The sequence below is a fragment of the Ceratotherium simum genome, chromosome 17 (genome assembly GCF_057802395.1).
Source record: "Ceratotherium simum simum isolate JZ-2026a chromosome 17, ASM5780239v1, whole genome shotgun sequence".
Taxonomy (NCBI): domain Eukaryota; kingdom Metazoa; phylum Chordata; class Mammalia; order Perissodactyla; family Rhinocerotidae; genus Ceratotherium; species Ceratotherium simum.
The window spans coordinates 40,049,549-40,068,598 of record NC_141916.1 but is presented as its reverse complement, the minus strand read 5'-3'; the positions used below and the strand labels follow the sequence as shown (position 1 = coordinate 40,068,598).

General features: G+C 37.1%; 1 protein-coding gene across 3 annotated transcripts in view; it reads left to right on the top strand.

Moving 5' to 3' along the window:
* Nucleotides 1-206: 206 nt before the first annotated feature.
* The window catches only part of PYROXD1 (pyridine nucleotide-disulphide oxidoreductase domain 1), a 28,390-nt gene continuing 9,546 nt past the window's right edge, over nucleotides 207-19,050 (top strand). Inside the window, exons 1-7 of one of the 3 annotated variants that reach the window (XM_004435435.3) lie at nucleotides 207-643; nucleotides 2,696-2,776; nucleotides 8,892-9,011; nucleotides 12,376-12,504; nucleotides 14,503-14,576; nucleotides 17,752-17,912; nucleotides 18,621-18,721. In XM_004435435.3, the coding sequence (XP_004435492.1) occupies nucleotides 560-643; nucleotides 2,696-2,776; nucleotides 8,892-9,011; nucleotides 12,376-12,504; nucleotides 14,503-14,576; nucleotides 17,752-17,912; nucleotides 18,621-18,721 (750 nt within the window). In that variant the 5' untranslated portion in view covers nucleotides 207-559. Of the gene's footprint in view, nucleotides 644-714; nucleotides 1,059-1,120; nucleotides 1,653-2,695; nucleotides 2,777-8,891; nucleotides 9,012-12,375; nucleotides 12,505-14,502; nucleotides 14,577-17,751; nucleotides 17,913-18,620; nucleotides 18,722-19,050 lie in introns of those variants that run through there. The other 2 variants (XM_087442692.1, XM_087442691.1) reach the window with 2 other exon arrangements.

The window sequence follows — 19,050 nt, the reverse complement described above, 5'->3', positions numbered from 1 at the left end:
TGCCTTGATTAATATGTCCATGAAGAATGTGCTTCCAAAATATAAAGCCTTGGATTGCTAGGTGAAGGGTAGGGAAGGATGAGGTTCCCTAAGGCTCCGTCTACCAATAAGAGTTTAAGAGCTGAGCCAATGTCTAATTTCTCGCAGGAACTTCTCGCAGGAAGAGGGAGAACTTCAGAGCAATTCATTTATCCTAAGAACGCTCTGCCCCGTGAGAACACTGGTCTGTCTTTAGATAAACAGTTTGTCAAGCCTCTTTTGGCGACCCATCTTCTTTGCTTTCTTTTTTGACTTCTCTTTATCAAATCGACGTGGAAAACTACATTCGGGTGCAGTAACAGTAAGGCAAAGTCCTGTAATCGACGAGACGCCTCTGTGCTTCGCGAACGCAGCCCACGGCCGATACGCGAGGAGACTAAGTGTGACCTCCTGGGCACCCGTAGCTCGGATTCTCAGGATCAGGCACCGGAAGTGCCCCGCCTGCGCGGCCTCCTCTCCCGGAATAGAAACTCCCGCTGCTGCCCCTCGGCAGTCCGTAAGGCACTGGAAGTCTGCGAGCATGGAGGCGGCGCGCCCTCCCTCGACGACAGGGAAGTTCGTGGTGGTCGGCGGTGGCATCGCGGGTGTCACCTGTGCGGAGCAGGTAGGGCGGGCGCGCCGGCGGCTCCGCCTCTTCCTCGACCCCGGAGGCGGTGGCGCTCGAGACTCCTTCCCGCCCCCTCCCCTTGTGCTTCCTGGTGCCTCTTTTGCCGCTTCCTTTTCCCCGCACTCCTTCTTGCTCCCAGTTATTAGAGAATGGATGGTGGTCCTCAGATGATGCGTTCAGTACCTCGCAAGCTTCGGCTCAGGCTCAGGGAGGAGGGGTGGCGAGCAGTTAGTTAGGGGGAAGCCCAAGCCGACTGAACCAGGGTGTGGTCCAAGTGATGCCAGAGCAGACGAGAGGGCTTATAGCTAGTAAGTCCTTGGTCAGAAAATTCAGCCCCCTTTCTTAATTAGCTGATTGAATTCAGCTTTCGGGTAGGTGCCAAGTCCTTAGTGCATCGTAAAGAAACTCTTACGTAAGTTTCCTGTACTTTGAACTTCCAAGATAGAAGAGAATAATCAGACCATATATATACATATACATATATTCCAAAAAAGATTAAATTATGTTGATATAAAGTAAACATAAGCAGTCAGTGAAGTCATAAGAAATAGTGCAAGAAATGCAAGAGTTGTGTGTGTATTTTCCATTTTATTTCCTTTTATTCACTAAGTAAACACCTAGGATCCAGGCACTGTACTAAGGGCTGATTAGTCAAATATAAACAGAGCATGGTACCTCCTTTTGAGAGAGACAGTCTAGTGGAAGAGATATGTAAATAAATCATTTCATCAGTGTGTTTCCTCTCTTGGGGTGCCTGTGGAGTAGGTGAAGAGTGAATTAGGGAAGAGGTGTCCTTTCTCAAAGGATGTATCCTTTTGTCTCAATATAGAAGAATGAGTAAAAGTTCACCAGGTAGACAAAAAAAGACAGACATTCCAAAGGGAGGCAATGGTGGAAAAGAATGGGAGCAGCAAAGCTTAAAGCATATGGTGCGTGGGGGAGGTGACCAGAAATGAAGTTAGGAAGGTTGGCAGAGACCAGATCATAAAGGATCTTATAAGTCATGGTAAGAATTTAACAAGAATTTAGAAGTAATGATTTTGAGCAGTGGAGTAATGTGACCAAATGAGAATTTTTGAAAGATGATTAGTTATAGCGTGGTTGGGGCAGGGGCAGCTGGTTAATATGAGACTGGAAGAGCGATTTTAGTAGAAGTTTTGAGGGCCTGGTCTAGCAATGGAAACAGAAAGTGGAGAAATAAATTACAGAGGGTACAAAGCAAAGAAAGAGGGAAAGAGTGATAATATTTTCAGATTTTATAGAAAGTTTAAATACTATACTAAAAAGAATCTCATGGATTTTAAGAATGTATAGGTGAATTGGACATGCTCAATTTTAATGGTATAGTAGGAATAGAAGTAGAGATTGGTGAAGTTGAGGAAATGGAGTGTGAATTAAGAAAATGTTTTCAGGAAGTTTAAAGTGAGGAAAAGAGAGGTTGTAGCTAGAGGAGAATGATGAAACAATAGCAAGTTAAACCTCTGAATTTTGTTAAGGCTAATATTAAAATGGCTTTGTCTTCCCAGAATACATACTGGTTGGGCATTCGAAAGAGGCAGGATATGAGTGCCAAAGCCCTTGAGAAAAGTCAGGCTAAGATTCTGAATGTTTATTATTGAGGGTTTACTGTAATTTCATCCCACTGAAGGCAAATGAAAATATTATTTTACAGTAAATAGTTGTTTTAACTGTTAATTAGGAAGATAGTTTCTTCTCATCCTCTGAATGATAACTTTAATTTGGTATATAAAATAGTTTAAATTAGGAATACCTCTTTATATCACTTTTTTTGTTCAGGAGGTCTTTGTTAGTGTTTAGTGTAAATGTATTATTCGTCTTAATTCAATATCAGAGTTGAACATTAATCACCACTACCCCACAAATATGAATAAGACTCAGGATAATGGAGACCTTTAGATGAGGAACAGTGAGTTTTTAGTTTCCTAGGTTAAAAACACTATTAAAATTGCATTATCCCTGTCTCACTCCCCACGCCATATATACTAATATCTGAAGTTATCATATTTTTTCCTACTTTTTTTTAATAAGTTGGCAGTTCACTTTCCATCAGAAGATATTCTCCTGGTGACAGCTTCTCCTGTTATTAAAGCGGTTACAAATTTCAAGCAGGTAAGAATTTTTGTATAACTTTCTTAGTATTAGTAATTTTTTTTAAATTGCAATAATTTGCATAGCAGTTAATGTAATTGTCGTATTTTAATTGTTTAAAGTGACACATGTTCTTCTGATACTTATTTTAAAATCATAACTCAAAGTTTAGAATTATTCAGATTGAATACTAAGAGCACCCAGAATAATATTAAATTTCTAGTCTTCTGTTTTTTTTTTCCTCTCGTTTTTTTCCTCCCTCTCAGAATTACTTTTCAGAAAATTTAAAAATTTTTTGAGGAAAGATGCTATGCAGATCTAAATATGAATGCAAGTATATATGTATATCTTTACTATAAATATGTGTGTGTTTACATATCAGAAGAAAAGTCCTTCTGAGCCAAGTTTAAACTTGCAGATAATTAATGTTTCAGATATGTAATAAGAATCTCAGAGCCAGCCCTGATGGCCTAGCAGGTCAAGTTCAGCGTGCTCCGCTTCAGCAGCCCAGGTTTGGTTCCCAGGCGTGGAACCACACCAGTTGTCTGTCAGTAGCTATGCTATGGTGGCGGCTCACGTAGAATAACTAGAAGGACTTATAACTAGAATATACAACTATGTATTGGAGCTTTGGGGAGGGAAAAAAAAAAAGAGAGGAAGATTGGCAACAGATATTAGCTCAGAGCAAATCTTTCCTAGCAAAAAAAAAAAGAAAGAAATATCTCTTCCACATACTACCAGAATTTGTCAATCCATTGTGCTTATTCTCATTAAAAAAAAAAAAAGAAAGAATCTCACAGCACTTTGTAATTCCATGAATTTATATTACACACATTATAAAATTATAATAGCAGTCTAAGATCACTTGGGTCATAGTATCATTAGAAGAGTGGTCTCCAAACATTTTTAATCCTGTACTTTTCACCTGTTAAAAAGTTTTGAGGGGCCGGCCCCTGGCGTAGCAGTTAAGTGCATGTGCTCCACTGCTGGCGGCCTGTGTTCGGATCCCGGGCGCGCGCTAGTGCACCGCTTGTCCAGCCATGCTGTGGCGGCATCCTGCGTAAAGTGGAGGAAGATGGGCACAGATGTTAGCTCAGGGCTGATCTTCCTCAGCAAAAAGAGAAGGATTGGCATGGATGTTAGCTCAGGACTGATCTCCCTCACAAAAAAAAAAAAGGAATTACTAAAAAAAAAAAAGTTTTGAGCTCATATCCTAATATATGTTTATTTATATATTTATAAATTATATACAGGTACTACAGTGCTACAATTATGAATGTTATAATGCCTGTGCAAAAAATAGATGAATAAAACGGTGAAAAACATAAATCTTTTCTTCCCACACTTCAGGGAAGACTACTGCCATAGTCTTTGATTTAATACAAGTTTTCCGTTATAATATCTGATAATAGAAAATAACTTTTTTTCGCATTTTGTCTAAGATTTATTATTTATTCATATAAAGGTTAACAGACTTGACGTCAAGGAAGACAAGCCACCTTCCCACTACGCATCTCCCACAGACACATCTTTCCAATCTTCAAGTATATTTTCTAGAAGTTCTTTATATACTGTCTCCCAGGAAAGAGATCAATATACATTTAACCCACCTCATTCTCATTTGTAAACCCCTAAGGTTTACATAAACTCCTAAGACCAAGGGTAATTTAGTGCCATATGTTGCTCCCTTATAACCTGCCTGGAGATAGGTAAGGTATCCCAAAAGAGATAGGGGATTGGGAGAAACAGAGAACAGATTATGGCTATTAATGTCTAAAAGAAAAAAAAAAAGTATATATTCAGTTACAGGCTAAGAGCACATACATAAGAGGAAGATGTATAGCTGGGTCTTATAAATGTCTTTCCAGAACACTTAATTTGGTGTAATGATCCCAGAGTTAATAAGACTTGAGTTCAATTTTTGCCAATTTTGTAAGTTTTGTACAATAGAAGGAAAAAAGCTTGGGTTCTAAGCCTAACTCTGTTATCTACTGGCTGTGTAGCCTTGGCAAATGTCTGTACCTGAGTTGCTTTACCTATAATATTAGGATAATACTTCCCTTGCTTACTTAACAAGGCTGAGCTTAAGATGTACTAATATACATGAAAGTGTATTAGAATAACAAACATTATGCAAATGTCAGTTATTCTTAGTGTTTGGAAGTCATAAATTGCATCCTTTTATGATGTTGCATTTATGTGATATATGAACCAATGTGCTAGGTACCCAGGATACAGAGATTAAAAGTAGAGAACATACACCAAAAAGTCATTAGTGGCTATCTGTGGGGTAGGAGGAAGGTGTGAGATTTGGAGAGTGGTAAAGAGGGACTTTATCCTGTATTATGTGTTGTTTGTTTAATGTTAAAAAGAGCACATATTAATGACTTTTGTAGTTCTTACAGGACAAAAAAGATTACTAATAATAATTCACATTATTTATGGAGCACTTACTATGGACCAAACACTCTTCTAAATGTTTTAAATATATTAATATATTTAATCCTTAACCCTATGAAGTAGTTTCTTGTATTATTCCCACTTTACAGATGAGGTAAATGAGTCACCGCAAGGTTAGGGAAGTTTCCAGGGTGCATATAGTCAGGTTTTAAATCCAGGTACTTGGGCTCCAGAGCTCTCATGGTTAATGAGTAGCACTTTCTCAGAATGATTACTTTCTACTGGGGCAACAGATATGCAAGAAACAATTATCATATAATATGATAATTGTCCTGATAGAGGCAAAAAAATTGGGGTCATATTCCAATAATGCATTTTATATTTATACATATAACACTTTGTGAATGAGTGGCAGAGCCTGCTTTTGAGAATCAAGGAAGGCTTTACATAGGAGGTCGCACTGAAACTGAGACTTCAAGAGTAAGTAGGTTTTGCCATGTTTGTAAAAAGTCGAGTGGAGGTAGGCGTGTGCCAAGGTGCGTGCAAGTGTATGACTATGTAGTATGCTCTCACAGGTACCACTTCAGCACTGCTGGAGTGTAAAGGGTGAGATTGAACCAGTAGGCAGGGGCCAGATCATGACGGGCTTGTATGCCGTGATGTAGAATTGCATTTTATCTAAATTTAGATGATGCCAAACTGCTGGAGCATTTTGAGCAGGTGAGAAGACTGAGCTGGAGATAATAATTTAATATTCAGCATTGTCTCAGTGTCAGCGGTTTCCCAGGAAGGGTGCATACAGTGAGAAGAGCCCAGTGGTGGTGTCCTATAGAACACTTGACATTTAAGGGAAGGTCAGAGAGGAAAGGAGAACTTAAAAATGGCCATCCTTCTTATTAGTCTTAGATTAAGAGGAAAACTCTGAAAGAGCAGTATTGCTGAAGCCAAAGTTTCAGTTAAAAGGAATGGTTAATCACGTTGGATCCTATGGAATAGTCAGGTAAGCTAATGCCTGAAAAGTAGCTATTTCTAGTAAATTATTGGTGACTTGGACACAATTTATACTATTTTGAGAAATTAATAGGAGGTAATTCTAAGATGATAGTAAACAAACTTTTCTCTTGAAATTTGGCTGCAAAGGAAGAAGAGAGAGACTGGCAACAAAAAGAGGATGTAAGGGGAGCATTAAGTTGAGTTCTGTTCTTTTGAGGTGGAAAACACTTCAGCATGTTTACCTGTTGAGTTTAAGAACCCTGTGGGGAAGGCTGAAGATGAAAGGAAAAAAGGAATACAAATAAGGAAAGAGTCCTGAAGAGGTGAGATGATGGGATATGGAGCACAGATTAGTGGATTCACCTTGAGAAGGTGGAAGGGGGTCAAGGAAGGTGGACGATAGAGAAATTTATAGATAGTGGGAAAGAAGTAGTGAGAGTTCTTAGTAGTCTCTTTGAGCCTAGAAGTAAGGTGAATTGCTGAGGATAAAGAAGATGGAATAAGTTTGGGGAACGTTAGAATGGTGAAAGTTTGAAAAAGTTCCTGAGGGACTGGAATATGTTACTAAGAAGTTATTTGCTCTTCTCACTATATTGACATTTGCATTGATGGTACAAAAGCAGTGGTGGGGGGGCAACCCTGTGGCTTAGCAGTTAAGTGCACGCGCTCCGACACTGGCGGCCCGGGTTCGGATCGCAGGCGTGCACCGACGCACCGCTTCTCCGGCCATGCTGAGGTGGCATCCCACATACAGCAACTAAGAAGGATGTGCAACTATGACATACAACTATCTACTGGGGCTTTGGGGCGAAAAAGGGGAAAAAAAAAGGAGGAGGATTGGCAATAGATGTTAGCTCAGGGCCGGTCTTCCTCAGCAAAAAGAGAGGAGGATTGGCATGGATGTTAGCTCAGGGCTGATCTTCCTCACAAAAAAAAAAACAACAAAAAAACCCGAAAGCAATGGTGGCTAAACTGTACTAGTAGTTGTATTCTTCACTGCCACACAAGCAGTTAAAAAAATAAAAGCCAGTAAAAAATTTTAATTTTATTAAATCTTGACTCCTAAGTGCACATCTTTTTAATATTCTGTATGATGAAATGGGCTGTATGCATAAAGCACTTCTGCGTACAAGAGGACAGTGTTGTCTCGAGGAAAAGCAGCTGTGTGCGATTGCTGAGTTGCAAGATGAACTAGCTGCTTTTTTTCATGGAGCATCAATTTAATTGGAAAGAACAACTGACAAACTGGTTATTCATATTCAGAAAATGAAGTGGGCCTGTCACTTCAAGAAAAACAACTGACAGTATTTGTTGCCAATATGACAAAATTAGAGCTTTCAAACAAAAATTAGAATTTTGGAAAACTCATTCTTCACCGTGAGCCTCACAGTCCTTAAAGACTTTTCTGATGAGATTGTTATGATAATAATGAATGTGATTTTTTTATATTGTGTTGATAGGAAATGTGTCAATATTTAGAAGATCTCCATAGCTTAGTGAACCAATATTGTCCAGATGACCAATGTGTGATGTTACAAGATCCATTCAAAGTGCAGGATGGACCAAGGGATTTCACAGTAACAGAGTATGAAAATTTCTGTGATATGGTTTCAAATTTTGCATTGCGTCTGATCTTTAAAAACCCATCGCTTGTTGAGTTTTAGTGTAATATTGAGAAAGAATATATAGTTATCTGAAAGGGCTATATATCTGTGTGAGGCTGAACTTCTTGTACTTCAACCAAAACAACATATTGCAAGAGTTTAAATGCAGACGCACTTATGCAGCTGTCTTCTATTAAGTCAGAGGTTAAAGAGATTTGCAAAAATGTGAAACAGTGCCATTCTTCTCTCTTAATTTGTTTTGTTCTGGAAAAAATAGTTATTTTTCATTATAAGTATATTATATGTGTTTAACATGTATTGGATTTATTGTTACTTTTAAGTGATTAGGAAATATTTAAAATTTTCCTCAGTTTTAATTTCTAATGCAGCAAATATTACTAATATAACTCAAACAAACAAAAGCTCATTGGGTCCTCAATCATTTGTAAGAGTGTAAAAGGGTCTTGAGCATAAAAGATTTGAGAACTGCTATGGCCATGTGGTAGGATTTCCATGCACTGTATTAGGGAGGTCAAATACCAGTGTGCAAGGTGTGTGGTTCTTCTGTATCAGACTGGTAGGACTAGAGAAAGCAGGTAGTTTGATCTGTGGTTGGGAGTTTTCAGGGTAATTAATGGTTAAGGATAAGAGAGCAAGGAAATAAAGGGTTTGGGCAAAAGACAAAATGATCCACAGTGGAGTCTTAGCAGGATAGGAGGGAAAGTGAGTCCAAGAGGTTGCTGATGATTTTGGAGAACAGCAAAGAAGAGTCCAAAGACTAGATAACAGTAAGGTTGGCTAGTAAGTGGAAAGAGAAAGCAACAAGGATAAGGAAATAGGTAAGCTGTCTGATTAAACTATATAGAAGTAGTAGTGTTAGCCCTCATTTTACAGGCCAGGAAACTAAGGCTCAGTGACTTCTCTGACTTGCTGAAGAGTAGTAGACTAGTATTTAAGTTCAAGTCTTAAAATCAGGAGTCTAGCCATCTTTCCACTGTCTGTAGCACAATTAGCAGACTTTCTTGTTTTATGAACATGAAATAAGTAGAATATAAGATGAAATGAAAGTATTTTTATTTAAATTCTTAAAAGAAAAAATGTTTTTAAATATACATTTTTACCTCTTTGATCTAATACAGGTTTCTAAAGTATTGGAAGAATTCGATGTTGAAGAACAACCAAGTACCATGTTAGAAAATCGCTTTCCCAACATTAGGGTTATAGAATCTGGAGTAAAGCAACTGAAGAGTGAAGAACATGTAAGAGGATTTTTTCTTAATGACGTTTTCCATTGTTAAATCTTGGTGAGATTTTGCCTGCCTTCCTTTGACCCCACCTGTACCCCGACCACCAGAGTCTCTAGCATGTAAATTTTAGTGACATTGATTTCCATTATTAGTAGAAAAATGTACACTTTTTGTGAGTTTATTGGGATTAAATATAATTCATTTAGTTTGGCATTTTAGATTTTACATTTCAAGTTAGCATTAACATTTGTATAGTGTCCACTGTATTCTGTGCACTGCATTTAAGTGCTGGGATACAATAGCGGTAATATAAGGAACCTTCTCCTGGGAGCTCTTAGTGTCACAGGGAGTGTAGACATGCACATGTATAATTGTATGGACATGTGAAAAGCACAGTCATTGAAATATTATCGAAGCTCTGATACTGGGTATTGAGGAAGACTTTGCAGATTGAGAAATATTTGCGCTACGTTTTAAAAGATAGGTGAATTAAGACTTCTCCAGGGCTGGCCCCGTGGCTTATCGGTTAAGTGCGTGCACTCCGCTGCTGGCGGCCCAGGTTCGGATCCCGGGCACGCACCGACGCACCGCTTCTCCGGCCATGCTGAGGCTGCGTCCCACATACAGCAACTAGAAGGCTGTGCAGCTATGACATACAACTATCTACTGGGGCTTTGGGGGAAAAAAATAAATAAATAAAAATTAAAAAAAAAAAAAAAAAAAAGACTTCTCCAGGTGGAAAAGGGCATTCCAGGAAAAGGACATTGCATTTTCAAAGACCCATAGAAAGGAAGGGGGGCATGTGAAATAATGAGATTCTCAAAGGGATTAGGGTACAGATAAGTAAAGGAGATTGGCAGAAAAGGCCAGAGAAATAAGTAAACAAGATTGTGAAGAACTTTTCATGTCATGCTAAGAAATTGAATTTATTTTATAATCAATGGAGAAATAAAGAGATTTTAAGTGGAGGCAGGGATGATAAAATAGATGTTCTTTTTTTGTGTGTGTGAGGAAGATCAGCCCTGAGCTAACATCCATGCCAATCCTCCTCTTTTTGCTGAGGAATACTGGCCCTGGGCCAACATCTGTGCCCATATTCCTCCACTTTATATGGGATGCCGCCACAGCATGGCTTGACAGGCGATGCTTCGGTGTGCGCCCGGGATCCGAACCTGGGCTGCCAGCAGCGGAGCGTGCACACTTAACCGCTAGACCACGGGGCCGGCCCCCAAAATAGATGTTCTTTTAGGAAGATATATCTGGCAGCAATGTCAAGGATGAACTGCAGTGGAGCCAGTGGCTTGTTGGCCAACAGCCAAATTATAAGGCAGTTGGAATAGTCCAAAATGATATTAGGCCCAAACTAAGGCAGTTTCAGGAATAAGGTGGTCTCAGGAAAGAACGTTGTCAGATAATTAACAGTATCCTCAGATGAGCTTTAGGCAAGGTGGGAAGTAGAGTTTGTAGTTGTTTCTCTAAAGCAGCTCTAATTTAAGAGTTCTCCCTTAGGGAGGAAATACATATATACCACATTTAAAACACAAATAATTTGACAGGAAAAAAAAAAAGTAAAAAAACATACCGAGTTTTATGGGAAAAAAATTAAAAATCTGAATCCAAAAACCAGTGTAAATTCCTAATACTTAGAGTGGTAGTACTTATTCCATATAACTTCCATGTCAATTAATTTGCAAATTGAGGTAGACTCAAAAGTATAACTAATGAATTGTGAGGGGACTTATATATTAGGGCACACGAATGAATCAGAGGGCCACCCATTACCATTTGAAGAGTGTCTTCATGAGATACGTGTCTGCATTCTTTTATCTGTCCTTTATATTCTTTAGTGAATTAGGGATAATATTTTTTACCTTCATGTCTACTTCCAAAAATTTAACTGCAGCCAATGAAGAGTTTTTGTATTTGTTTTTACAGTAGCTAAATGCGAATTATTCTTTAAATTTGGTCAGTGCCTGTAACTAATTTCTGTTTTTCAGAAAAAATTCTAACCAGATTATCTGAAGGAAGACTTGTATAAAATTTCTATATGGATTATACTCTGTTGGATTATTCAGGTTTTTTTGTGTTTTTTTTTTTTTTGGTGAGGAAGATCAGCCGTGAGCTAACATCCATGCCAATCCTCCTCTTTTTGCCGAGCGAGACCGGCCCTGAGCTAACATCTATTGCCAATCCTCCTTCTTTTTTTACCCTTTGTCTCCCCAAAGCCCCAGTCGATAGTTGTATGTCATAGTTGCACATCCTGCTAGCTGCTGTATGTGGGATGCCGCCTCAGCATGGCTGGACAAGCGGTGCGTTGGTGCGCGCCTGGGATCCGAACCCAGGCCACCAGTAGCGCAGCGCGTGCACTTAACCGCTAAGCCATGGGGCCAGCCCGAGATTATTGGTTTTACGTATTTGTTATGCAGCTGAAGAGTTACGTGAGTAACAAATGTCTCATTGGGTAGTGAGTGCTATGTTATGATCTGCCAGGTTTTAGAAATCAAACACGTGGCACAAACATTAACGCCTAATCCATTCCAACAGAGTCTGCCATCTCTCGTAGTAGCATGCACTTATGTATATGTGCATTCTAAATGCTACTACTTATATGTAGACTTTCATTCAGTATTAGGGAACAAAACTGATGGATCTCTAATTTGTATTTTTAGACTTAGCAATGTTATTAAAAATTAATATAAATAACTTTAAAGCCAGTACATGCTAGGATTTAAGGCTAACATGTTTTTCACTTATATGAAAATGTAATCCCCAGAGAGTAGGTACTTTGCTGGTAAAGTGATTGTTACTTGTACTTAAGAATATAAATACCGTTTTTTAGCACTTCTGATCTTTTTAGATTAAGATGACATATTGTAGCATATTCTACCACACACCACTCCCCTGTACCCATAACAGATATTAAGGTATGATATAATTAAAATCACTAGACCTATTTACAGTAACTTCCGTTGAGATCAGAAATGTTCAAGGCAGTGTTCATCAGCATGCTCAATTTAAAAATTTCTAAATGTTTAGTTTTTAATCTGAGTTCAACATATCTTTCCAAACATCATGAGATTCCCTAAGTTTTATGCAAAACTTTCGTGGGACTCGACCTTTTTTTTTCCATGGGAGAAAGACTGGTTTTCATCAGATTCTCACAATGGTTCATGGCCCTAACAAGATTAAGAATCACTGGATCGGAGAATGCATTCTCGTGCTTAATTAGCTTTGTAAGGCTGTAACGAAGTATTGAGTGCCACCAAGAGGCAACCTTAATACATGTTTTGCTTTTGTGTTATTGAATGATGAAAGTGACATTGTACCCATGTATAAATATGTTTCCCTCTCCCTTCATTGCTCTATGTTTTTACAGTGCATTTTAACGGAAGATGGCAGTCAGCATGTGTATAAGAAACTCTGTCTGTGTGCTGGAGCTAAACCAAAGTTGATATGTGAAGGAAATCCTTATGTATTAGGAATCCGAGACACAGACAGTGCTCAGGTAACATTTTGAGGTTAGGTCATGGGAAAGAAACAAGAAGAGTTCTTAGACTTGCCTACATTTGAATCAAAGTGTTTCACTTATAATGTTAATTCCTAAAGTGTAGGAGCAGAAGAGAGGTTTTTTTTGTTTCATGACACGTAAACCAGAAAGTAGTTATAATGTTTTATTACTGCCAATTTCAGTTTGGGTTTAGTTGATAATTTATCTTGTTTTTTAATTCATACTTATGGTCTGTGTTCTTTCCATTATGTGATATCCCAGATATTCTGACTGTGCTGAAGGTTACAACTTACATTGCACACACATTCATTACTCTACTCTGATTGGGAATATGTGATCTGCAACCTAAATAATGTAATGATCTTTTTTCCAAAAGGTAAAGCATATCCAAAACTTACTGAACTTATTCCTCAGCAAAGAAATTAATATTCAGAAGATCTTTGCAGTACAGAATCAGGACAGAATCCTGGAACTGAAAAAGTCACTTGGTTTATTGTTCTCAAGAACAGTGATAAACCATCCCAATAAGGTGCAACTCTATCTGTGGAACCTATACAACTTCTTTTGATAATTGAGTTTAGGGTTTATTGACCCTTATTGCCAAGAAGCTCTTCCTGGTTTCCAATCACAATACTCTGTCTTACCTCAAGCTCATTGTTCTGTCCCATGAGGTGATAATTTTACATTTATATATTATTATTTTGTATTCTTAAAAATGGATGTTTCCTTTCAGCCTATTCTTAATTAAATAATTAAGAATTTAGAGAAAACTGGAAGAACTTGGTTATCTTCTTGTAAACATTTTAGGTTCATATTATCAAAGACTGAGTTCATAACTATGTTCCAGCTAGATCGTCTACATACGTGAACTCATTGAATCCTCATGACAATCCTGTGTGACAGTCATTACTCCCTCTCTACAAATAAGAAACTGAGATGGAGAGATGAAGTCATTTACCTATTCTAAAGTAGTTATTAAGTTTATCAGCGGTACAGTTTAAACTCATGCCATTCATCTCCACGTCCAGTGCTTTTTACAGATCTTTCTTAAATTACCTGCTGCTCTCAGTGAAGGACAAACTAAAATTAACTTCAGTTTTTTTCCTTGTAGAATTTTAAAGAAGTCAATTTCAGTAGTTATTTATTGAGTATTACAATAAGTTTGGGGTTAATTTAATAGAAATGGTAACTTGACATAGTAGGAGGAGGAATTTATTCAGACGTCATCCTGAAACAGTGGGACAATTCTGTACTTTGAAAGTACCATAAGAATGACCACTGGCTTTTCTCTAAGCTCATTGTGATTTTTGGGGGGGTGAGGTGGGGGAGTGGAGGCATCAATTAGCTGTCTTATAATGGTAATAACATAACATTTTTTCAATAAATGTTAGACATTATTATGTCCCTGCTACTCCTAACAACTTTATTTATATCGTATTACTTAATGCTTACTGAAACCGTGAGATATAGTCACTTCATAGTTCCATTTATAGTTGAAGAACCTGAGGCACAGAGAGGTTAAGCAACTTGCCCAAAGTCACCCAGTTAGTAACTGCTAGAGCCAGGGACCCCAGAGTCTGTGCTGTTAACCCCTGTGCTTCTGTGCTGCTCATTCCTGCAAGTTTTAAATGCTGAGCAACTACAGGGAAAGTGTTGACTGAGGGACTAGAAGAAAAGGAAGAATCCTGTATCTAGGATATATAGATCAGTGTCATGTTAGTAAATTGATTTGGTCAAATAGTTGTGAATGTGGTATAGACAGTGCCTCTTGCTGAAATTCTGAAGTACTCCAGATGTAATGACATGAAAGGCAAGGCAAATCAGGAGAGGCATTGCTGTAAAGGCAGTTTGGGGTGAAACAGAGGGGAACATTTGTGATTAATTGGGAGGGTGCATCCTGGCATAGTGGGAAAGTGAGATTTATTATCGGTGAAGCCTCTTGCTTCAGGTGTTGCCCACTCTTACAAAACACTATGTCATTTCTCTTTAATATAGGAATTTCAGAAACAGCTTACCAAGGCCAAAAGAATAATGATCATAGGGAATGGTGGTATCGCACTTGAATTAGTGTAAGTATATATTTTAAAATATTATTTAAAAATTGACTGATTTGTGTGATTATTGGCAGACTAAAAAACATCTTGTTATCCTGAAAATCAAAGAGAAATATAATTGTTTTTCATACATTTTCCAGGAGAAAAATTCACTTTACTTTTTAAGCTTTCATGGAATTCATAGTTGCAGAAATGTCTTTATGAAACATAAGAGTTTAGGGAATGCTTTAGGTCTCAAAGGGTCATAACTGGTGACTGGCTAGATTTGATGCCTACATTCTATGCTTATAAAGCATGTACTATATTGAAAAACATTTTAAATGTGTACACCTTTAGAGATTTCTAGTCATAGTCTCCACCCCTTTTTATTGCTTATGCCCATCCTGCTTCACTCATTGATGTTACCATCTGGCCCATGAAATCCAGTGTTTATGACTCAGTCTATTTCAGGATGTGTGGTACTCCCAGCTCTTGGTTTTTGGAAGTGTGGGAAATGTAAACACATTAATTAATATGAAATATTATCATCTTAAGCTAATATTTCAAGTTCAAAAAACATTGAGGAATATCATAGCCTGCTGTGGTCCACAGAGCACTGATTCATTTTCTTTGTGATTTTATCCTCCAGCAGATGGCTGACATGGAATAGTCTGGATATTTTTCAGGCCAGAAAGTTGGGTCCGTCTACAAAAAGGACAGATTCGATTCAAAATAAGGAATCTGCCAATGCCCTGTCTTTGCTCACTTCCATCCATTCCAACTCTCAGACTAGATTTTTATCCTGCTTTTTTAGAGGAGGTGAATCCAGAGGAAGCATGAAAGAGTTCTTAAATTGCCTGAGTACTAGGAGTGGTAATCATTATTGTAATTATGAAGTTTGTGGCGTTGTGTGGAGAAATGCAGAGAAAAAACTAGGGAGTCAAAACCAAACTGGGCCAAGAGAGGGCACAGGTTTATTGTAAGAGAGGCTTCAAATCCTTGTGTACACATGACAGATTTTCTCTATCAGCTATCACCAAAACTATAACTTAATACTATTATTTATTATTACTATTACTAATAGTAATACTATTATACTATATGCTATACTATTACACTATAATACTATAATAGTAATACTATTATACTATTACTATTATTATTTATAATTATTATTATTTATTATTGAAAAGCTTTCTTACATTCAAAAATGTTCAAAGTCTCAACTTTAATCTTGTTCCTCACTTTCTTTAGGTTGGAGATTGAAGACTATATAATTGGACAAAATTCATAATTTTATATTCATTGAACTCGTTGATAGTGTGAGAAAGGTCCCATATAGTGCTATTCTCTCAGTTTAGGTTCACTGAATGATTAGGCCTTTGTTTTCTCTTGATGAAAAATGATGTAATCAAACCCTTTCTGCTCTTTAATAGCCCCTGTGTTCCACTGAGGCTAATACTAATTTTCTTCAGTATACTTTATTTCACTTACTATTCTGTTTTCTTCTTTCCAAGTGTAGGTTAATCCTTTCCTTTTCAAACAGACATAGTTTTTCATAATTTCACAAATCTATCATTCTTCACTGTTGTCTGTTTTTTAAGAGCGGTTTTAAAAATGAAAGCAGTATTTCCCCTCTGTATGATGATACTTTCGTGCTTGCACATCTTTCTGAGGACATCGTTCATAGGGTAAGAGGACTAGAGGGTGTCCTGTGAGGTAGAGCATGTACAGGAGTTACTTGTTGTGGTTACTTATAATCACTCTGGCCTGCTAGTCAAGCATTAGTATTTTAAGCTATACTGATATGTGTTACACTGCTATATTACTTTAAAATACGAAAAATGGTAATTAGAGAAATTTCCAATTTATAGAAGTTAAGGAAAGCATTTCATGATAACTTTGTGCCTATATATAAATTGAAATATAAAATTTATTACCAAATGCATATGTATTCTGCTTTCTGCTCATCAGCAATACTATATGACTGGAGCAGCATAAAATACAATATTCTCCAAATAATCTGAAATTTAGTAACTATAAATAATCTTTGCTGGCATAGGAGAGCAGGAAAAATAAAGGCCCATTGGATGAGACGAGTGACTCCTTTACTATATGCTGAAAGGCATGAACATCAGGTCACCTGGAGTCAGATGTACTAAACCTTCTTTTTTCTATCATCTGCTTATTGATTAGCCTTGAAAAGTCATAAAACCCGTGTTACATTATATCAGTCTGTGAAATGAAGGTGGCAATACTTTGTACCATAAATGTTAAAAATTAATATTAACACACAGTACTCTTATTACCATTGCATTTTCAAATAAAATCCTAGCATAGTTAGGGTGACTATATATCCTGTTTGTGCAGGATTGTCCCAATTCATCAGTTGTACCAAAACAAGTCTTAATAGCAGATAAATTATAATGGACTTCAGAGACTTTGTGAAATAAATATTAAGAAAACCACATTCTCAATGTCCAAACCTAGAGATAAAACAGCAGATGCCCAGGAGCTCTGGCTACCTCACGAACGGTAATGGAAGGTGGCTTATGTATACCATGGCCATTCCTTTCTTCCTCTAAGATCCTTGATTTTTCTGTGAACTGGATCTTTCTTTGTCTAGATGGCTTGGAAATTTCTGAGATGAAGGGAATTAATTGCAGGGTAGTGGTTCCTTTATAACAAAGTCAAGATTTTAGTTTATAACTCTAATTCTCTCCTTTTTCTATCTCATTCCATAATGTCGTGCTTTGAGTACATAAAATATTTGTTACCAAAGAAGTCAGCTGTTCTCAGTATTGTACCTGTATACCATCCATCCATCCATCCATTACTGATTACACTTTAGCCAGATAAAGCACTGCTCACTCCTGGGAACGCTGGGGGATTTCATCTAATAACTATGTTATAGAAGTTGAACACTTTGAAGTGATATTCATTGTAATGAAATTTTACCTGATATTCAGTACATGTATTTGCCACTTACATGTTCTTTCAATAAACTGGTTAAATTTCTTTTATTATTTATTCCACTTTAACTCTTATTATCCTAAAAGAGTATTTCATCTCTTTTTATAATCATTCTTCCTCAGTTTGCCTTAAAATACTTTCTTTACTTTTGCCTTAGGAGATAATTGTTATTTGCAGATACAAAGATTTCTACTCAGACTTTTGAAATTGCACTAAGTAACTTTAATATTCCTCTTAGGTATGAAATTGAAGGCTGCGAAGTAATTTGGGTCATTAAAGATAAAGCTATTGGGAACACTTTCTTCGATGCAGGAGCAGCCGAATTCTTGACTTCAAAGCTCATTGCTGAAAAACCAGAGGCTAAAATTGCACAGAAAAGAACCAGATATACAACTGAAGGTAAATATAGCATCTAGCTCATTAGTTAACAGGTGAAACTGTTTCTTTTTTTAACTGTATAGAAAAAGGCTGTAAGAAAACTTAACAAAATATTATATTTGGGAGATAGGAATATAGATAATATTTATATCTTTGTGTGACTTTTTAGGTTTTCTAGAATATGTATGTATTTTTATGAAAAATATGTATAACTAAAATTGGAAATTTAAAGTGAATTAAATAAAGCAGCCCATCTGCATCTTTGCAAACAGATGCTACAATTGGACAACACCTAAGGTAATTTTATAAAAGATGCAATGAGTTTAAAAACAAATACAAGCCTGACAGCTTTTTAGTTTAAAGAGCTTTTCTTTTTTAATAACTTTTGGCTTATAAAATTCAACAAGAACTTTGTAAGTTTGGGGAGTGCTAAAAATGGACAAAATTTTCAAAATTTGATGGCTAATTTTCTTACCAGTCATATTAACCAGTGTATATAACATCCAAAAAGCACTGTGAGTGTGTTTATACTCAACACTCGATTGAAAGATTATCCATTTTATAGCTCTACATCACAAAATATTAAAATAATGAATGATTACTGTAGATAGTTCAGTCATGCTGTATGTATGAGAATCATTACATTGCCTAAAAGTTTCAGAACATAAGCATAATTCTCTGCCTGGCAGTTTCTCTGTCATTTGAATTTTGAATTGAGTTTCTTTTCAGGAAGGAAAAAGGAAGCACGAACCAAAGCTGATGCTGCTCATGTCGGCAGTGCCCTGGGACCTGACTGGCATGAGGGCTTGAATCTTAAAGGAACAAAAGAGGTATGTTTTCATATACTGATTAAACATGTCTAAATGCAATTTTAAATTCTTGAAACGTTTGTTGAAGACCAGTTACAAATACATAGTCAAAGAATTGCCAGGTCACTTCACTTATAATCCAGAGTGCTAGGAAAGGACTCAATGCCACTTGGCCCAGTTGCCCACTAAAGATAGCTGAATATTAAATTCATCTAAACTGACTCTCAGCCTTCTTTTTAACTGTCCAGGGATAAAGATCTCCATACACAGACTACGGTGAATACCCCTGTCCTCTTTTAAAATAATCTTTTCTCAAAGGTCACTTCAGATGCACTACATTATTTTAAAGG